Source organism: Opisthocomus hoazin, chromosome 7 (assembly GCF_030867145.1).
Source record: "Opisthocomus hoazin isolate bOpiHoa1 chromosome 7, bOpiHoa1.hap1, whole genome shotgun sequence".
Classification (NCBI taxonomy): domain Eukaryota; kingdom Metazoa; phylum Chordata; class Aves; order Opisthocomiformes; family Opisthocomidae; genus Opisthocomus; species Opisthocomus hoazin.
In genome coordinates this window covers 33,536,790-33,555,258 of record NC_134420.1, presented here as the reverse complement: position 1 = coordinate 33,555,258, position 18,469 = coordinate 33,536,790, and the positions used below count along the sequence as shown (strand labels likewise).

Sequence of the window (18,469 nt, the reverse complement as noted above, 5' to 3'; positions counted from 1 at the left end):
CAAATAAAAACACTTTAAGTAGTGTTGCAAAGAGATTCGTTGATGTACTCTGGCTTTTTAAATTGATTATTATAGGAATTCGATAGGCGGTGCAGAAGGGATCCAAAAGGAACCCCTCGCAGAGCCAGGGGCCAGCAGCTATGCGCACGCACACCACTGCCCGCTCCTGGGGCAGTGCGACCTGCTCCGCAGCCCCCCGGCAGAGCCCCAAAAGACCCCCACTGCCAGGCCAGCCACGCTGCTTTGGTAGACTTTAACCAAAAATTGAAAGAAGTAACACACACACAGAATAAACGCATCAAGCTATTGATCACTGAATGAACTGTGACAATTCATCACCTTACATGCTACAGCTGCTTGCTCCCTCCTCCACAACCTGATGCAGGAGAACCCCAAAGTGATTTTCAGCATCATCAGCAGAGCTAGCCTGTGGGACAGCAGAGCATTCTGAGAACGAAGACAAAAAAATCAAACGGCAACATTCACATTCAAAAATACCTAAGAGTTTTGACATTACTACTGCAGCTCATAATGCAAAGATTAAGAGCCTATGTAACTTTGTATGCTTAACACAACTGCTTTGATTTCAGAGGCATTAGAATTAGGATATACTTTGCTGTTAGACAAAATCCTGCTTTTCATTACCCTGCATGAGCCCAGGGTAATTCACGGGCCCAGGTACACCTTCCATTTACCAAAGCTTAATCAGCTGCCTTATGTAATGTAAGCTTCAGCTGGCAGAATGTACAGTTTTAGCCCACAACAAGTACAGGATAAAATACATAACTTAAGCCTCAGCACAGAAAGAGCTTAAGCAAACTAATTTTTGTTTTCAGATATGACTGCTAAGAATGAACACAGCTTCAGGTACTGCAGTTCAGCTGAAAGGCAACTCACTAAACTGCAGGAATCCTAAGCCTACATCCAAACCATAAATTCTAATGTTATTAACAAAGTTTGGTCATTACAGAATGTTTTAATGCAATTCACAATTATATTTCAAGCTTAAATAACAAACTAAGTAAATACAGCCTGAGTGTATATACTTAATGGACTACTCCCCTCAAGTCAAATCAGCAGAAAAAGTCAGAGCAAATGGAGGAGGACAGGATGGCCTTGACAGTCCCAGAACCGGTCTGAGAAGAGCAGCATTCAATTGTGACCAGCCCAAGCACAGCCAATTCCACAAACCCAGACTGAAAACAACTGACCACATAGCAGTTTGAACTGAAACTCCCTCATCCCTTTTGACCATAAGCTTCATGAAAGTTAACACTGTTGTGCAGGTGTAAAAACATCATACAACCCTCAAACGTGAGTACAGACTGCAAAACACACTCAACAATGTAGTGGTCTATCCAGTTTCTGGGAACACACTTCAAGGAAAGACATGTTCCCTATGGAAAGGGTCCAAAAAGGAAGAAAGAATGAGGAAAGCTAAAAGTTGTTACGTGTAATATCTGAGTGAATTGGCATTCTTTAGTTACTCTTTAATCTAGAGAAGTAGACTCAAGTGGGACAGCATTACCAACTTTCAAATATGTAATATGGTTGCAGAGAACAAGGTAATAAATTGGTTTTCTATATCCACAGAAGGCAAATAAATAGCAGTAATGGTTTTAAATTGCAGCAATAAGCATTCAGGTAACACATCAGAAATTCTTTCTGCAAAAGATATAATAAAACAAACAGAATATACCAAACCAAAAGGCTTTAAGAAGAGGTTAGACAAACAATTGCTTAGGAACAATGTAGGGGTGGTGCATGTATTTTATTTATATATTTGTATATTTTATTTCAATACATGCATATATACACAGAAAACCAGCGATCTCTGACATATCTTCCAGTCTATTCTTGTCTATGAGTTGCCATAGTAGGTATATGCAATACACATGAGAAAACAAATCATTTAACATACTTCTTCCCTGATGGTAATTCCATCTCAGTGGAGTCAAACCCACAGCTTGCAAGTGGGATATTGGTCACAGAACCTGAAACATTGATCACTGGCACCAGCAATTAAAAAGGTGAAACAAAGCCAACAAAGGAAGCAGAGTATAACATAACTTGTAAAACATTAGACATTCCAAATTACTACCCAGGAGACAGCAAACAGAAAAAAAAAAATTGCCTAGAATCCTGTCCATAGGTGTATCAACATCAAATTTACATATAGATCTACAAGCACCAATACCCTATAAACCACCATTTTGAATCCAGCCTACACCAGTGACAGTATTAACAACACTTCACAGCAAGGGCTGGCGATACAGCTTTCTATAGGCACTTTTACTCTTCTCTTGTTACTGTATTAAAGTTTAAAACTACCTTGCAGAAGCTGAACATCAGTATCACTAAACCACGATGAGAAGCATGCTGAATCAAGAAAAAATGCCTTAGAATTAGACTATGCCTTGTAAATGCAAAGAAATACAGCTCACAACCTATACAAGCTGCAGTTGAATTCTCCAGCTGTTCACATCCTTAAAGGCATACTTTCCTGGGCTATTTTTAACTCTATTCATTTTGAACTTGAAACACAGACCAACTGAGAGCCAGAACAAAAGAATTATCTCCCCAAAATTACTCTCCTTCCAAGTACGCATAGCAAATTTATGCAAGGTCCAAACATTCAAAGGAACAAGTAAAAATCCATTGTGTATTTTCCCAGTACTGACATTCTCTTACTTAAAGCTATAAAAGTAACAAAAAACACCCTAACTTTTTGGAACAAAAAAGGCTAAACCCTGTTTTTCTACAATTTTTGTGAACTACAGCAAACCATGAGCTATAATCTCAATCATCCATTAGAGGAATAAACATTTGTACCACATTGGTTTTAATTTTTTAACTCCTAGGTGCCATACAAGCAGGAAAGCCACTACACACAACCAGCTTAAGGACACCTGGAGCAAAAGATTAAGAAGAGAAGGCGTTCTTACATCCACTACACCCTTTTGCCGCTCTTTCAGCTTTTGCTGCCCAACCGGGGAGCGCCGAGCTCTCCCTGCCACCGCCTGCCACAGCCCCCAGTTTCTTCTCCCACCTTGCCCACTTGCTGCAGGCTTCCCACACCCACCCCAGGGCCGGTGCCTGAGAATCACCCGGCGAACTGTTGGCTGCCCAGCAGTAGAAGGCTCAAAAGCTTATTTAAGCACCAAGAGGCCTCAGCTGGGAGGGTCACTTAGAGCCACCACTCTCTTTTCTAAACCCTTGAGAAATTTAAAGCGTTTGTAACAGCTTCTAGCTCCCCCAAGGCAAAGGGACCCAAGCAAGGGCGCGCTGGTGCCCTCCCAGCGACCCCGCCCCTCAGAAACACGCAGCTCTGCCTCCCCCCCCCCGCGCCCCGCCAACCCACCGCCTTCCATCCCAGTTCCTGGAGGCAGCAAGGGCCTCCCCTCACGGGGCTCAGCCATTGCCTCTCCCCGCCCGCACTGCTGCGGCCCCGCCGCCCCACGCACCGCCCAGTGGCCGCGCAGCCCCGCCCGCCCCCCGCCACCTGAGGGCCGACCCCGCGCTGCCTCTACACCGCGCTGAGCGACTCCCTTTTGCCAAAAACTCCATCCCTACGCCCCTGCGCTCCCCTAATCAGGTTTAATTTGCATAGCAGAGCAGGCCCGGCCCGGCCCACCCCGCAGCCGCTGCAGCCCACCCAGCCCGGCCTGCCCGCAGCGGCCAGGGCGGCCGAGCCGCCCGCAACCCGCCGTAGGGCGCACGCGCCGGCTCGGCCTTCTGCTGTTTGGTGAGCGAGCCGTCCGTCAAGCGACAGGCGCGGGTGAGGACCAGTCAGGCGCGCTCATCAGGGCGTGGGCGGGGCCTTGGCGGCAGGCTGGACGCGGCGAGGCCCGGTGGCGGGACGGTGAGGGTCGGGCGGTCCGGGGAACGTGGCGGGGGACGCCTTGGCCGCGGTTGCGCCTCCGCCTCAGAGGCCTTTAGCTTCAGCGCGGCGGGGCGAGCCGTGGAGCTGGTCCGGGCGCAGCAGGGAAGTCGGCGGGTGTGAGGCAGCGCCCGCAGCGCGGGCGGTCAGCGGGCCCGGTCGCTTACAAAACCGTGGCCGGGGGTGTCGGCCCGCGGGTCCGGCCTGGCTGCCGTGCGGAGGGGAGCTGCCCCCCCGACTGCCGGCAGGCCGCCTGCTCGTACCGCCGTACCCCTGGGCCCGGGGCGGGAGGCGGGCAGGCCGCCGGTGGTCGGTTCGCCGTGTCACCGCCTGAGAGAGCCCCTCTGCTCGGAAGGAGGTGGCGGCTGCCCGCGCCGTTGGGCCGTGGGGCTCCTCCGCCCGGGAGGGTTTCGCCAGAGGTGTCCGTGGGTGCTGCGGGAGTCGGGGGCCGGCACCGTGCCGCGCCGCTTGCAGCCTCCTCCAGACGGCCGGTGCTGCTCTGCTGCCTGTCCTTGCTTTAGGGTCTGGTGCCGTTTGGACTTGAAAGCATTCCTCTTTAAAAGTAAATTAGTTTCTTCAGTCTGCCTCCTTGGTGCTGGGTCACATTGCAGTATGCGTATACGTTTGCTTTATGGGTAGAAATGAGGAGAAATTACTGGAGAGGCAAAGAAAAGTGTGGATGGAGCAGTCACAAGCACGGCTCCCGCCCCCGTCGGTACAGAAGACGCGATCACAGTAACTGTACTGAAAGGCAAGTATATGCAGCTTGTGCTTAGCATGGGTTAAGCCATGAGACGTTTTGCCGAAGTCAATCCGCAGAGTGATGGCTGTCTAGAACTGGGAGGGCTGCCGTCTGAAAATCTAGGGGACAGTGCTTCTGGTGTATCTGTCATCCCCAGTGGGAGTGGAGTTGCACTGATGTCTGGAAATGTATCTTATGTTTGCAACTGTATATCGATTTTAAAATGAGAGTGATTCCATGAGCTAGTCCGTTCAGGTGTGCCTGATCGTCTGTAAACTCTTCATCAATATGCAAAGATAGTTCAGGGAGGAAAAATATAAGTACTTCATTCCGCCTGCCCATTTATTTTATGCCTCAGTGTCTGGTAGCGTAAAAACTGTCATTAAAGGATCTTCCTGAAAGTGTGAAAGCATGTGAAGTAATGTGGCAATAATGCCACATCTAGCAGATCAGGAAACTGAAACAAGGTCTTAGCAATAATCCACTGCCTTGAGAACTGATTCTTTCAGAAAAGTACGTTTTTAACTTTAGAAATTATACTGGCTATGTTTGAGCTATTTTTATGTCTCTTTTTGTTTCCTGTGTTCTTTCCTTAGTGCCTCTTGCAGGAGTAAAAGAGGCCAATCTTTTGCTTTAATACTGTAAGCATTTTTTTTAAAATTTTTAGAGAAAGAGACATATAAATATACATATATGAGTTGCCCCATTGGTTGTATTTGTGTAAGAAAAGTTAGAAAGGCAAATGGGCCCTAATTCTGTGAATATGGAATTAAAAGGATTTTATTAAAAAGTTTTAAATTGAAGTGCTTGGGTTTGGCATGGGGATTTTTCCCCCTTGTAGGTCAGTTATGTTCTTTAGCTGTTTTCAAAGTTGTGTAATCAAACAGCAATAGAGCTGGTATTAGAACTAGAATTTCTTTGTCATTTTGTTTTCAATAAATTACGACTCTTGGAAAACATCTTGGCCTAATGCTTTTAAGATGACATGTAATAAGACCTATCTAAAAAGTGAGAATTGTATGGGTGATTCAGAAAACATCCCAGTGGAATTTTGCTCATCAGTACTGAATGTGCCCATTTAAATTACTTCAAAAAGAAGAAAGCTGCAGTTACTTCTGTAACTGTCAACTGTGATGTTTATTAGAGACTTTTCTTTCTTGGAGTTTTCATTAAACTTTTGTGTATTTTGCGTGTTTCTGAACCTCATCAGTGAAATTCTTGTCATGAAGAGAACAGTGAAATATTTTTGACCTGACATCAGTATTTTACCCATACTGTCTCTCGCTTTATGCTGTGAAGACTTACATGTTTTCAGGGGTGGGCGTTTCTTTTAATCAGGGGATATGGTAAGGTGCCCAGAATTAATCTTTTGCTGAAAAGAGTTAAAGGCACTTGTAGAATCAGCAGCCTCCTCTAGTGTTGGTATCTCTAATGCTATTGAGAAGTTTTAAAGCTGAATATTTTTACTGTTTCTTTTTCATAGTTTAATATATGGTGATATGCACAGTGTGCTTATCACAGCCCTGACAAATCGTGCTCCATTAATGTCAATAACAAGCTGCTTTCCTGATTCTTTGTGGGAAAGATGTGTAGGACAATTGTGAACCTGTCTTGAAGGCAGTGCTATTTTTTTAGGCAGGAACAGGAGGAACCACAGACCTCCATGAACGCAGGCCCCAGCAGCAGTGGAGATCCTGCTTCATCCAGTTCAACACAGAACTCTGTAGTACCAGGTAAGAGACTATGCTTATGGGTCAAAAATTGGTGTCTATATGCTGACTGTATGAAAAAAGAGCAGTAGCTGCGTTAATAGTATGGTGTTAAAGGAATGATATAAGCAGTAAAGTTTGTGGAGAAAAGTGATATAAAAAGAGGTAGTAAGTGAGGATCTAGGGAGAAGGGCCAAATACGCTTTCAGGCCCACAAGTGCTTCACATGTTTGAAAACTTGTGTGTTTCACCAAGCTGATATAAACTGGAAAAAACAGAATTCTGTTCCTCCCTCCAGAAATGTTGTTTTGGGAAGAAAATGAACTTTATTTCTTTTCTCATATGTGCTGAAGACGTTATAAAAATACATTTTTCAATAGTAACATTAAATAAGCAAAGAAAATAAGAGAGCATACAAAACTTATAACCTACATCCTGTTATTTAGTCTTTTAAAAGACACAACAATCTACCACTTCAGCATGGGGCGGGAAATCATCTCTCTCTATGCTTTCAGTGTATTTTGTAGTCTGTAAGAAATACACTCTGGCTCAATGTTTGTTCATTATCAGAGAGTCAACTGGTGAAACCAGACTTGATGCAGTAGCAGTGCTGTTGATGAAGATGATCCTGTTTGCATTCTGGTTTCCTGACTCGTTAAACAACCCCAGCAAAAGCTAAGCCTGTGGGAACATACATTCCAGAACAGGGGAGTCCTGATACGCCACTGATTCTACAACCTCTTAACAACAACAGACAAAGCCAGAGACTTTTTTTATATGTCACCCTTTTGTGGTTAAGAGGTTGTGAGCATGTTAGGAGGTGTATCCTGCAAAACATTTATTGCCGTGTAATTAGATTCTGTATACTAAATGCGGTGTGCTTTTATGAACCTTACTGATTCATTCACTAACTCTGTATTTTTGTTGACCTGAATAAATCTTGTTCACTTCTTGCTGAGCTGAAACCTAAAAGATGCTGACAAGCAGCAAAAAGTGGTTACTTCAGATGCAATTTCTGGTAGTAGATAAAGGTTTAAATAAAAGCTCTTGAAAAGATGATGTTAATACTCACCTCTTCTGAATAAAATCCTTTGTCTTGAGACAATGTACTGTTATGGATCTGTCCAAGTATTTTCCCTGTCTGCCTCAGTGAATTTACCCAGACAGTGAAGCACTAAAATTGAATGTTTCTGTCATCCCAATTATCTTTGGAAGGAGCCTCTGTGTATTGTCCAAATGTACTCTTGATTGTATCTAGATCTTTTCTATGTGTTGAAGAAAAAGTGGCTTGTTCTGGGAAGTGAATCACTTTATTTTGGTTTGGGTGATACTTTGTTGTCACTTTTGTTTGTTTGTTTGTGACTGCCCTACCTAATCTTTTAACAAAGAGTGTCCCCTCATGATTGATTTATGAAGAAAGGTTGGTTTTGTTCTGCAGCAAAACCTTTCCGCTCTGCTGCTCCGATCTGTCTGAATTTCATGTTGGTCAGTGGTGACATCCCTTCTGTACCTGTGTAACAGCACTGCATTTGGAAATGTAAATAGTCTTTTTTTTTCTTTAAGTGGCTGTCACCTGTTCCTAGTCTGTGTATCATGCTTGGGACCTGCTGGGAGCAAGAGCTTTGGGCCTTGTGACTCTGGTGTTCCCGTGAAGATGTGGGATGTCAAAGAGCAATAAACAAACTTAGTTATCCATCTCATTTTGCCTGGGTTTTTCCACTTTTTTTTTTTCTTTCCCTCTCTGAGAACTGCCGGGATTTTACTATGACTCAGAAAAGAACCGCTATTTTCGCCTGCTGCCTGGACATAATAATTACAACCCACTCACCAAGGAGAGCATTCAGTACAAGGCGATGGAATGCAAAAGAGTGAGACTCTTAGAAGAGGAAGAAAAACAAAAGAAGGTACATTCTGAAAAAGATTGCAATTAGGCTTTATTGTCCTCTGGCCCAGGACAGATTATAGCTAAAGCCTTTCAATTCTGGCTGTGGTACAGTTCCCTAAGCTGCCTGAAGAAATGAAAATTTCTTTTTTGCTGAGAATTTGCAGTCCTTCAAGCCTTTTGTTTGGCTGTTCCACGCAGGAATGAAAGCAAGTCATTGCAAACAAAAAACTTGTAAAGAGACAGGAACTGTGCTCAGAATTGCAGTGTCCAACAGTTACGCCTGAGTCTGGACACTGGACGCCAGGTTTCAAATCCCTGCCTTGAATTGGCAAAGTGGGGTCTTGTTTTTAAGTTTTCCAAGTTTACTAAATGTATTGATCATATTCCTGAACCCTGAAGAAACAATACTAATTATTATATTATTATTTGTATCTAACAATACTAATAATTATATTAGTATTGTTAGATACAGCTTTTTCATGAAGAATTTTTTTCATAGGTAAAATCAAGGCAGGTCTTATGTTTATGCCTGGAAAGCCTGTATGCCTTTCATCATAAAGGGCTATAGCAGAGTTAATGCTGATGCTGCATATCTGTAATCTGGGTAAAATACCCAACAAGGATGTTTTTTAATTACCTGAAAGCTGTGTTTTATAACTTCACAAATCACAGCTCAGCTCAAATATGCTGTCATTTGGAAGAAGCGAGGGGTATTTTTCTGCTTAGGTAATGAAGTTCTCACTTCAACCAGCTATTCAGCTCTTCAGTCTTCATTGTGAAAGTGATGCTGTTGGTTTGGGTTTGGCTTTTTTTGGTTGTTTTAGCTGTTTCCATGATCAGTTTAGGTTTCATAGATACCAAAAAGCTGCTGGCCACGTTGCCATTAATGGGAACTGTGGATATACCTCTCTTCTCAAAATCTACCTGTTGAACCAGACATCTGAATTAGGCTCACAGATAAGAACATTTTGACTCTTAAATACTTGCTTTGTCTGAGCATTAAAAAAAGATTTCTCCCTGTGTAACTCTGCAAAGTAGTTTATCCTTTGGTCTCCCCAGAAAGTATTCGCATGAAATTTTAAAAAATTATGAATGGAAAAGTAGTTTAGTGCAGCAGTAAGACTGTGTTGTTAATAGTAGTCTTGTTGTGAAAGAAAATTTTGCTGTATAATAAGAATTTAAGGTGTTATAGTGAAACCAGAAAGTGACTTCATACCTCAAGGTGGTACTGCTGATTATGTCAGGCAATTAATGGCTGTTGCTTTTTGTTTTTTTTCCTGCAGTTTTTGTATTTATAGAAGCACCCCACATCTCACAGGAATATATTCTTGTCTATTTGCTGTAGTAGACCAGGGAGATGGTACTGGAATGTGTTTTGTAGATGTTCTGAAAATCTTAATGTATGTAGGCTAGAGAAAAAAGTTACCTAAATATCCCAAACATCTAAGACCCAGAGCCATGTTTGAATCGTAAACAAGCAAATAACTGAGTACACTTTCATGATAATTCTCTTCCAGAAAGCACCGAGGGCTGGACTGAACTCGTCTATGCTGTTACAGAAAAGGCAGCTGGGTTTGCTCAGCTCCAAAAGTTATTGCAGGTACAATGATTTGATTTGTCTTCTGTTTGCAATACCAAGTTTTGCTATTAGTGCAACTCTTCCTGTCAGGTTTTTTGCATTTCTTCCAGTTGCACTTAGGACAAAGAGGAACATACTACTTACAATAAAAAATAGTTATATTCTTTTATAATCAATTTAGTAGTGATGAGAATTCAAATGAAGAAGTTTCCCAATTTCAGAAAAACAGAGTTCAAAACCTCTTTTTATATATATATATATATATATATGCTGTTTTGCCACATTGTGCTTAATGAATACAGTGCAGCTTTTCTTTGGATGACTGCTCTTCAGCTGATGTGACCAATCCCCCTGCCCCCCGTTAGAATAGCTAAGAAAGCTCCTATTCGTTAACAGCGTAGAAGGCAAGTTAGTGACTTGTTATGTTGTTGCTTTTGCTACTGAAGATGTGCTGGGGTTCAAAATGAAATGAGATGAAATTCCATGAATGTGGAAGATGCACGTGTTCATGGGTTATATAAGTGAAATTGCAGCACGCTAGTTGTTCAGGCGTTTTATCTTCTGTGATTGAGAAGCAGTTCTAGATATCCTGTCCAAAATTCTATTTGTTGGCATTAAACCTAGGCTTACCTCAGTTCTCTCTCCCCCTGCCCCACATCTACAGGATGGTCCATGAACTAAAAGTGAACTGCATGCAGAGGAAGAAGATAGAAATTCACAGTCCAGATTCCTCAGTTGCTGGAACCAACAATTTTAAAATAATTGTGGTATGTTATGAGAACTGTTAAGTCTTTAGGATAAAGAGAGCCCATCTTCAATGAAAATCTTGTAAGCAAATCCCATAGGTCAAATTTTGCTTTCAAAGATGTGTTATTCATGGTGTTGTCAGTTCTCAAAATCTGTGCTTGGTAATTTTGAACAGGTAGGAAGTGGCTGTTTCTTTCCTAGAAAGGCAAATGATGAAAAGGTTGGATATGAAAGTGATTTTTTTTTTTTTTTTTTTTTTTTTTCTTTTTGAGGCTGATCAACATGTTCTTTTGGCAATAAACAATTGAGTGGATAATTAGTGTGGGGCTAGGAAGTGGAGAGGATTAAGAGAAAGAAGAAAATGGAAGAGAAGAATTTGAAAGTGGCAAAGTCTGTGATCCAAAGAATCTATGTAAACATCAGTAATCATTTTACCTCTCATGATCTGAAGGCAGTTTCTACAGGCTTTGATGGTACTGCATGTGTAGGGGAGGTCTCTGGACCAAATATCTTTCATAGTCTATATAGGAAGCTCTCCAGGACCAGCTCCTGGCCTTGTAAAGAGAGCACTGCCGAGGGTAGCTGAAGCCAGAAGGGAGTCCGAAATTTAGCGTTATAAAAGATAAGTTGAAATATAGCACCAGCTGTTTTGCTGTGATCCAAAAGCAGGAAAATTCCACATTTGCTTTTGATAAGGTTTAAATTTTTGTTTTGCATCCTCTACCAATACCAGTCTGTGCTTACTGATCAGCCAGAGTAAGTGTCTAGAACAGTTATTAACAGAATTCAAGAGTATTTGTTGTTACTCAAGGGCTAAATAATTTTATTACTCATATTTTTTTGTGCATGCGTATAAAAGGGAGCTGGCCACTGTTTTTAGAAATGAATGGAAAGCAGATGGTGCTAAAGGGATATGAATTAATGTCTTGTTTGTTTTGGACCTAATGCAGCTCCCTCAAGCCGTTTTTTTTCCTGCAAGTTTCCAGTAAGTGTGACCAGTAAGCTTTTATTTTACAGGCAGATGTTGCTTGTGAACGGATATTCACTGTGAACGATGTGGAGCATGGAGGATGTAAATATGGTATCATCAGTCTCAGTGGTTTGGGGAAGGAGTCTCTCACTGTGGAGATGTATGATAACCTCTACTTCACCAACCGCAAAGTACGGTGTTCTGTTCCTGCTTCCTTCGGTTGTTGCATTCTCAGAACAATGTTCTGGGGAGGCACAGGTGGAAATGCACAAGGGTTGCGGAAGGGGTTAGGAGGAGAGAAAGGAAGAATCTAGCAATGTGAAGCTTGGATAAACACAGAAGCACTGTAAACTTGTCTCTGAAAGTCCTCAGTATCAGTGTTGGTTCTCAGGAATGTTATGTTACAATTGGAACAAAAGACTATGCAGAAGTACCAGCTTCCAAGGAGAGTGCTTACATCAGAGTAGCGCTTGGCTACAGCTGACAAAACTGATGCTGAGGGCCAGAAACTACTAAGATTTGCATGCTTCTTTCTTAAAAATATTTTCCCAGAATTATTTTTCTCCTTGAGCGTGAAGCATATTTAAAACAGGCTTTTATAATCTGCTCATGCTCAGATTATTTTAAAGATGATCTCTTAAATAGTCAGATGTGCTTGGCGTCTCAATCTGTGTTTGGACAAACTTCTTAATGCTGCCGTGTCTCCTACATTTAAGAGTAGTATGAGGCTGAAACACTTGTGTCCCACTACTGGGCTATTTAGTGGGCTAAGGAAACGTGCCCAGCGCATAGCTTTATTTCATCTTTGCATGGAAATATGCTTTCATGAATTGAGTAAGAGATCACAAAAATAGTATGTCTTCTTGTGTCTGAAGGTGAATTCTGTGTGCTGGGCATCATTGACTCATCCAGATTCTCATGTTTTATATCCTTTTAAAAGAAACAAAATTTCGGTTCAGCTTTCACAAGTCTGCATCATGGTGCACATAACTAACTTCCAGGAAGACCTCTCATGTAGTTACCCCAGAAATTAAGTTTTCTGAAAAACAGTGAGTTATAAAAATTGAAAGATTTTGGAGCTAGAGAGACAGGTGTATGGTTCTGTTATAGATGTATGTAGAATAGTTCCAGCGTAATAGTAGGTGAAAGACCACATTTCCTGCCCTGGAGACTTCCCACTTCATTAACAGTGTAGATGCCATATCCAAAATGATCTGATGTTTAGAAATTGGCTGGGGCAGAGGAACAAGACAGAGGGTTAAGACAACTAACTTTCTTTTTGAAGTGGACCTCTTTGAAAGTGGGTTGGTTGGTTTCTGTTGTAAACCATCCCCATATTGGTTGGGGCGAGAGGAGAATGGGAACAATTCATTGGCATCATGCTCTGCAACTTTCAGAGCATGTTCTGCAGATCTGCCTCAGAAGAAGAGGAAGATTGATGGTATGGTAGAGGAAGCAGTAATGGACAGTGCAGAGCCCAGAAGAGAAGAAGAAAAGAGTATTTTAACGAGGGAGGCAACAGATGTGCTACTGAAGTGCCAAAAGAGAGGAAATTGTACAGAAATGTCTGTAAAGGCACCTGGGAAAAGCCAAACAATTCAGGACTGATCCAGAAGGTGGCAGGAGTTCATCAGGCTTGGTTTAGAGTCCAGGATTGTTTGATTTGGTTATTTTGTGCTTTCCTCTAGTCATGTCACAGATTTACCCCACTGAACTTGAAATGCAGCTTCAAATCCTATTCATACCTGGTATAATCTTTAGTAAGGATTTTAATGTAATCTAAAGTGAGTCTTATCTGCTTCCCCAGTGTCTGCGCCGCTTTCTCCAGCTTACCTCCATGAAAAGCAGATCTATATCAATGCAGTGTTTTCAGCGTGTAAAGATGAGATGAATGATTTATGTAGGCCATGCAGGTTTTTTTCCTATTACTAGAAAGATGCCTTAGTATTCCTCTTACCTTGTTTTTCTGTTAGTGAAAATACAGAAGCAAGAATTTGAGTTCTTGCTACCTCTTTTCTATGAAAGAAATAAAAAGTCAAGACTTAATTGTAAGCTGTAAGACACATCAAAGGTGTCAAAGGGAAAGTATTGTGAGCTCTGGCTGTGTCAGAGCATCTTGCTTTTCCCAGCTATAAATGTTAGGCAGCCCTTTCCATTCTAGGCAGAAATTTTTGTTTTCCTTAACTCGCTTCAGCAAGCTGTGTCTCATGGGAATTGCAGAAACACCAGGCTGTGCCAGTCTGCTTCCAGCATCATTGTTCAGCAGCACTAACCCAGGTAGGGTGTTTTTGTTGGTTTTTTTTCCCTCCAGTTTTTGATAGCAGTTATGGTATGAAAAGAGCACAATGGAAAGATGATTTCTGCACTTTTCTTCAGTAGCTGGTGACACTGTTGTATTCTCGTAAAACTTAGAAAGTCTGGAACAGTTTAATAAGTGAATAGATGAATGAACTTGCAGTATTCAAAGCACTAGTTTATTTTTAGCTGCTGATGATGTAGTACTTGACTTTGGCAGGAGAACACCTCACTTGTAAAGTAAACATTTGACATTTTTTATGAGTAGCTTGGCCTGTAACTAATACTCAGAAGCTGCACACAAGAAGTACTCAAGTTTCCTTACAGACTATCTAGAATCATTGCAGAGTCCCTTCTCATAGTAGCTACTTAAGTACGCTCAGTGGATTAATCAAAGGTGGAAGGCTGATAAATGTCTCGGCGCATAGCTCCTTGTATAAGCTCATGCCCAGTTGTGTGTAAGCATGGTTGATTTGGAGAATCCTATGTCTGAAGTCTGATGGCTGTAGTGGTATCTTTACATATTTGTTTGTTCAGTGTTCTTGGGGGCAGGACTTTATTAATTGGACTTTCGTGATAGATGTCAGAACTATGCTTCTTCAAGTCACACGGTACAGTCTTCTAACCTGGTTTCCATTCAGACACGATCAGTTAAGTTTATACAGAGGACATCTGTGATAGATAAGAGTTATAGACTTATTTTAAATTTTTAATGTTTTGCTATTTATGCAGCCATTAAAAAAAAAAAGATGCATAGAGTTAGCATGAACTTGAAGAATCACTGAAGATGGATGGCTGCTAGGCCAGCATGTCCAATTGGTCTGTAGAACATTTTAAACCCTTCATCATAATTAGGTGCCCTGAGTTCCACCAAAGTCCTCCTATGTAGTATTTCCTGTTGACTGTTTTAGGTATTTCCAAGTTTCTTGACTTCACTCTGCTAAATTGTTGGCTTGCTAAGTATGTGCTGGGAGCAAAGTAGAACTTAACCTGTCTAAACCCATGTTTTAGACATGTCATCTGTGCTGCGTGACATGTATGAATCATGGTGGATGTGTCATGAAGGAAGTGAAAACTGAGGACTTAAAATTTATGTCAATTAGTAGACTTTGTGCAGGAGCTACATGAGTAACGGTCAAATCTACGGTATTGTTACTTAGTCAGACCTTTTTTTTTTTTTTTTTTAAATAGGCAGGCCAAGACCTTATAGGTTAGGCTTCAGCTAATCTATAGTTTATAAAGTAAATGTTTCGTGTTTCTAGCCCACTCATCTTTTAAAAATGGCTTACTTAGTGCTGTAAGGCAAGTGTTATTTTTCTCTTTCCTGCTATGGTCAGCCCTCTGACTACTTAATACATTTCACAATCTCTCACAGTCATGTATCTATATAGACTGTAAGTCTTCAGCCTACAATCATGAAGTCCCACTTTTGTTTCCTGTCTCTCGAGTAGCACAGGGACACAAATTGTGTAGCATTTTCTCTGCTTCAGGTGGAAATGTTGAAAGAAGTGTGGAAATCCAGAGAAGCTTTCTCAGTTATCATCCTGTCCAAACATTTTATGGTCGCTTCATGTGTTTCTCCTCTCTCCTAGGAGATCGACCTGGAATGCTTTGCAGTTTCAAGATATCCACTGCCTGGTCCTGTGCTTGGTGCCTGAATCCCCAAGCAGACAACTGTTTCAGCACAGGTGATCTGCAAGGCTGGCAACCCCTTCTGTCTTAGTGGGAAAGACTTCTTGGGTTCATCTCCCACCTGCTACTCAAATTACAGTTAAATGATCATATCTGTCTTCCTTAGGCCTGACACGACGAGTTCTTGTAACCAATGTAGTGACAGGGCATCGACAGACATTTGGAACCAGTAGTGATGTCTTGGCACAACAGTTTGCCACACAGGTAAGGAGAACCATACACGAATCTTCATTTTTTCAGAGCGTTGCCTCATTGGTGGGCTTTTTGTTCTGTTTATGTTGGGACTCATGCTGTTCATAAGGTTGCGATTACAATTACTGTTGGACAGCTGCTCCACAACAGAGCTGATGTGGTCTGATGCTTGCACACAAATGAATAGCAACAATAAAGATTAACTGATTTCGAACTCTGGGGCAATTTTTGTTAATTGTACAGAGGTAAAAAGGAAATTAAGGAAGTACAAAGAGCACAGTAATAATGTGTTGTAAAATTGTTTTGGTTTTGGCAAATGGCCTCATTTTGTTAACACTCAGTGTATTGTCTCCATCAAGAAGGAGAAAACATCTATAAAATACTAATGGACTTGTTCACAAAGATTTAGTGAGAAGGGTGAAATCAAAATATGAGAATCCAGTTCCTGTTTTGCTGTTACGTTAGACTAAGTTCCTGCTTACTTAGCTGAACATTTATAGCTAAAGTAAGTAGTTGAGGTTTGAATGGAACTAATGAGTTGGCTGAAAAAATGTTGCAGTGTGTAATAAAAATTCTGGTTCTTAATGCCCATATTAATAAAATAATTTGACAATTACACCAGAGAGCTCAAAAACTTGACACAGCTTCTGTCTGTATAACTTGTAAGATCCTTGCAGATGTTACATAGGATGCTTCTTTCTGTTGGGTTCTTCCAGACCCCGATGCTGTACAATGGCTGCCGTTCAGGTGAGATTTTCAGCATTGATGTGCGCCAACGCAGCCGAAAGGGCCAGAGCTGGAAAGCGATTCGTCTCTTCCATGACTCAGCAGTTACATCTATTCGCCTGCTTGAGGCTGAACATTATCTTATGGCAGCAGATATGGCTGGAAAGGTACGGCTTTGTTGTGTTTAGGGTACTGTGTTTCTTTTAGTATCTGGGCATTGACAGGTGCTTATCCCAGTCCGGAGGGTGGATACTTGCTCTTTGGGGGATAGTATGGAGCTGGGTGGTAGTTCAGATCCACTTCTCAACCATAAAGTGCTCTCTGCTTTGTTAATATATCCTCTTTCAAACAATTACTTCAACTTGCAGATAAAACTGTGGGACCTGAGAACAGCAAAGTGTGTGAAACAGTACAAAGGTCATCACAATGAATATGCTGTTCTCCCTTTGCATGTGAATGAGGAGGAAGGACTTCTTACAGCAGGTGCGTTGACTTTTTTCCCCTCTACTTGCAGAGTGCATGGCAGTGATTTTTGTATGCCCAAGGAGTGTTTCTTAGCTACAGCTGTTGGAGGCTGTAAAGCTGTTAGTTCTTTAAAATTGAGAAGAAAATTAGCCTTAGACATACTTTAATATCCTATGAAAATTAAGAAATAATGTTATGGATGCACACCTACTGTAATCACCCCTGTGTAGTGCTTAACAGCTTTATCTGCTGTGCCCTGGAAAAGTCCCATTATCCCTTCCACAGTAGAACAGAAAACACTTACTTTGAAATTCAGGGAAACGATGTGTAAACGGGACACTTGGTGATAACTTTATGTAGAGACTGAAGACCGTGTATATATTTGTTTGGTGCTTAAGTGGGTAGTGTGGTGACAGACTGAAGCATTAGGCACGTAAGCATAACTCCTTGTAAACTGTCTGTACCACTCAGGTTCATTTTGAATATTCTTGGCTACAGTCTGAGATTATTTTATTTTGTTTGGGGTTGGGGGAGGAAAGGTAACAATAAATGAAGCAAAGTATAGCCAACTTTCACAATGTCAGTGCAAACATCATGACCTCCCCTCCTTGGACTGGTCAGTAAGTGACAAAATAATGGGAAGAGTTCTGGTTAATTTGAGAGCGAGTTTTGCTCCCCTTTTTTTTGGCTTAGGAGCTTGATAATGAGGAAAGCACTCCAAATACTGATTTATCGTACCTTTTATTGCCGAATAGGAAATGCACATTTTTTCCCACTTTTGCAGTATTCAGCGTAGAATTTCTGTTTCGTAGAGTATTGATAAGCACTTTGCCTTTAGCGTGTGTAGAAATGGTCAGGTTTTTTTCCCCATTGATCTCCTGCTTCTGTGATGATTATCTTGTAGAGCTGTGTAAAATACTTTTTGTGTGATGCTGAATTCTGTTGTCCTTTCCTTTCCAGTTGGTCAGGATTGCTACACCAGAATTTGGAGTCTGCACGATGCCCATCTGCTTAGAACCATCCCTTCTCCCCACCCATCCTCCAAAGATGCCATTCCCAGTGTGGTGTTTTCTTCAAGACTTGGGGGTAGCCGAGGAGTTCCTGGCTTACTCATGGCTGTCAAACAGGATCTCTACCACTTCTCCTATAACTGACACCATATTCTCCTCAGACCTGGTCTACAAACTTGCCAGCCTATACATGACTTCAGAATTTTTGCACCAGTCACCAGGCTGTTGAGTCACTGTGTGCTGCTGTTGCATCTGCTTTACTCATGAAATTCTGCATCTCCTTCAGCAGGTTCAGCAAATCTTGCTGTATACATCTCAGACATCTTGTAAATAAAAGCGGAATGCTGTTTAACTTTTTAGGCAATATTCAGCCTCTTTGAAATCTAGCTATAAGCTTTGAAAAGCTGGTAACTTGCAGTAAAAGCCTGACTAATGCTAGCTGAATTTGCTGGCAAAAGGCTGCTCTAACTTATTCTAGTTTGGTCATATAACCACTTAGCTGTGGTTACATCCACATTAGGAAGTGGGCTGGTGCAACAGAGTGAATTAGCAGAGAGAAGTTGGTGGTGGTGAGAAG

The 18,469-nt window shown here is 41.7% G+C and overlaps 1 protein-coding gene across 2 annotated transcripts; it reads left to right on the top strand.

Annotated features, from left to right (window-relative positions):
• Positions 1–3,808: 3,808 nt before the first annotated feature.
• DCAF4 (DDB1 and CUL4 associated factor 4) lies at positions 3,809–18,249 on the top strand. 2 transcript variants are annotated; one of them, XM_075425733.1, is made up of 14 exons: positions 3,809–3,862; positions 4,520–4,635; positions 6,262–6,355; positions 8,078–8,235; positions 9,734–9,816; positions 10,460–10,562; positions 11,560–11,703; positions 12,388–12,437; positions 13,710–13,789; positions 15,400–15,495; positions 15,606–15,703; positions 16,408–16,584; positions 16,786–16,900; positions 17,843–18,249. In XM_075425733.1, exons 2-14 carry the CDS (start codon positions 4,522–4,524, stop codon positions 18,034–18,036), a joined length of 1,506 nt encoding a protein of 501 aa, XP_075281848.1. In that variant the 5' UTR covers positions 3,809–3,862; positions 4,520–4,521; the 3' UTR covers positions 18,037–18,249. The 2 variants fall into 2 exon arrangements, with proteins under 2 accessions (XP_075281848.1, XP_075281849.1); XM_075425734.1 differs by lacking the exon at positions 4,520–4,635 and having other exon boundaries at positions 3,823–3,862; positions 6,258–6,355.
• Positions 18,250–18,469: the final 220 nt, after the last annotated feature.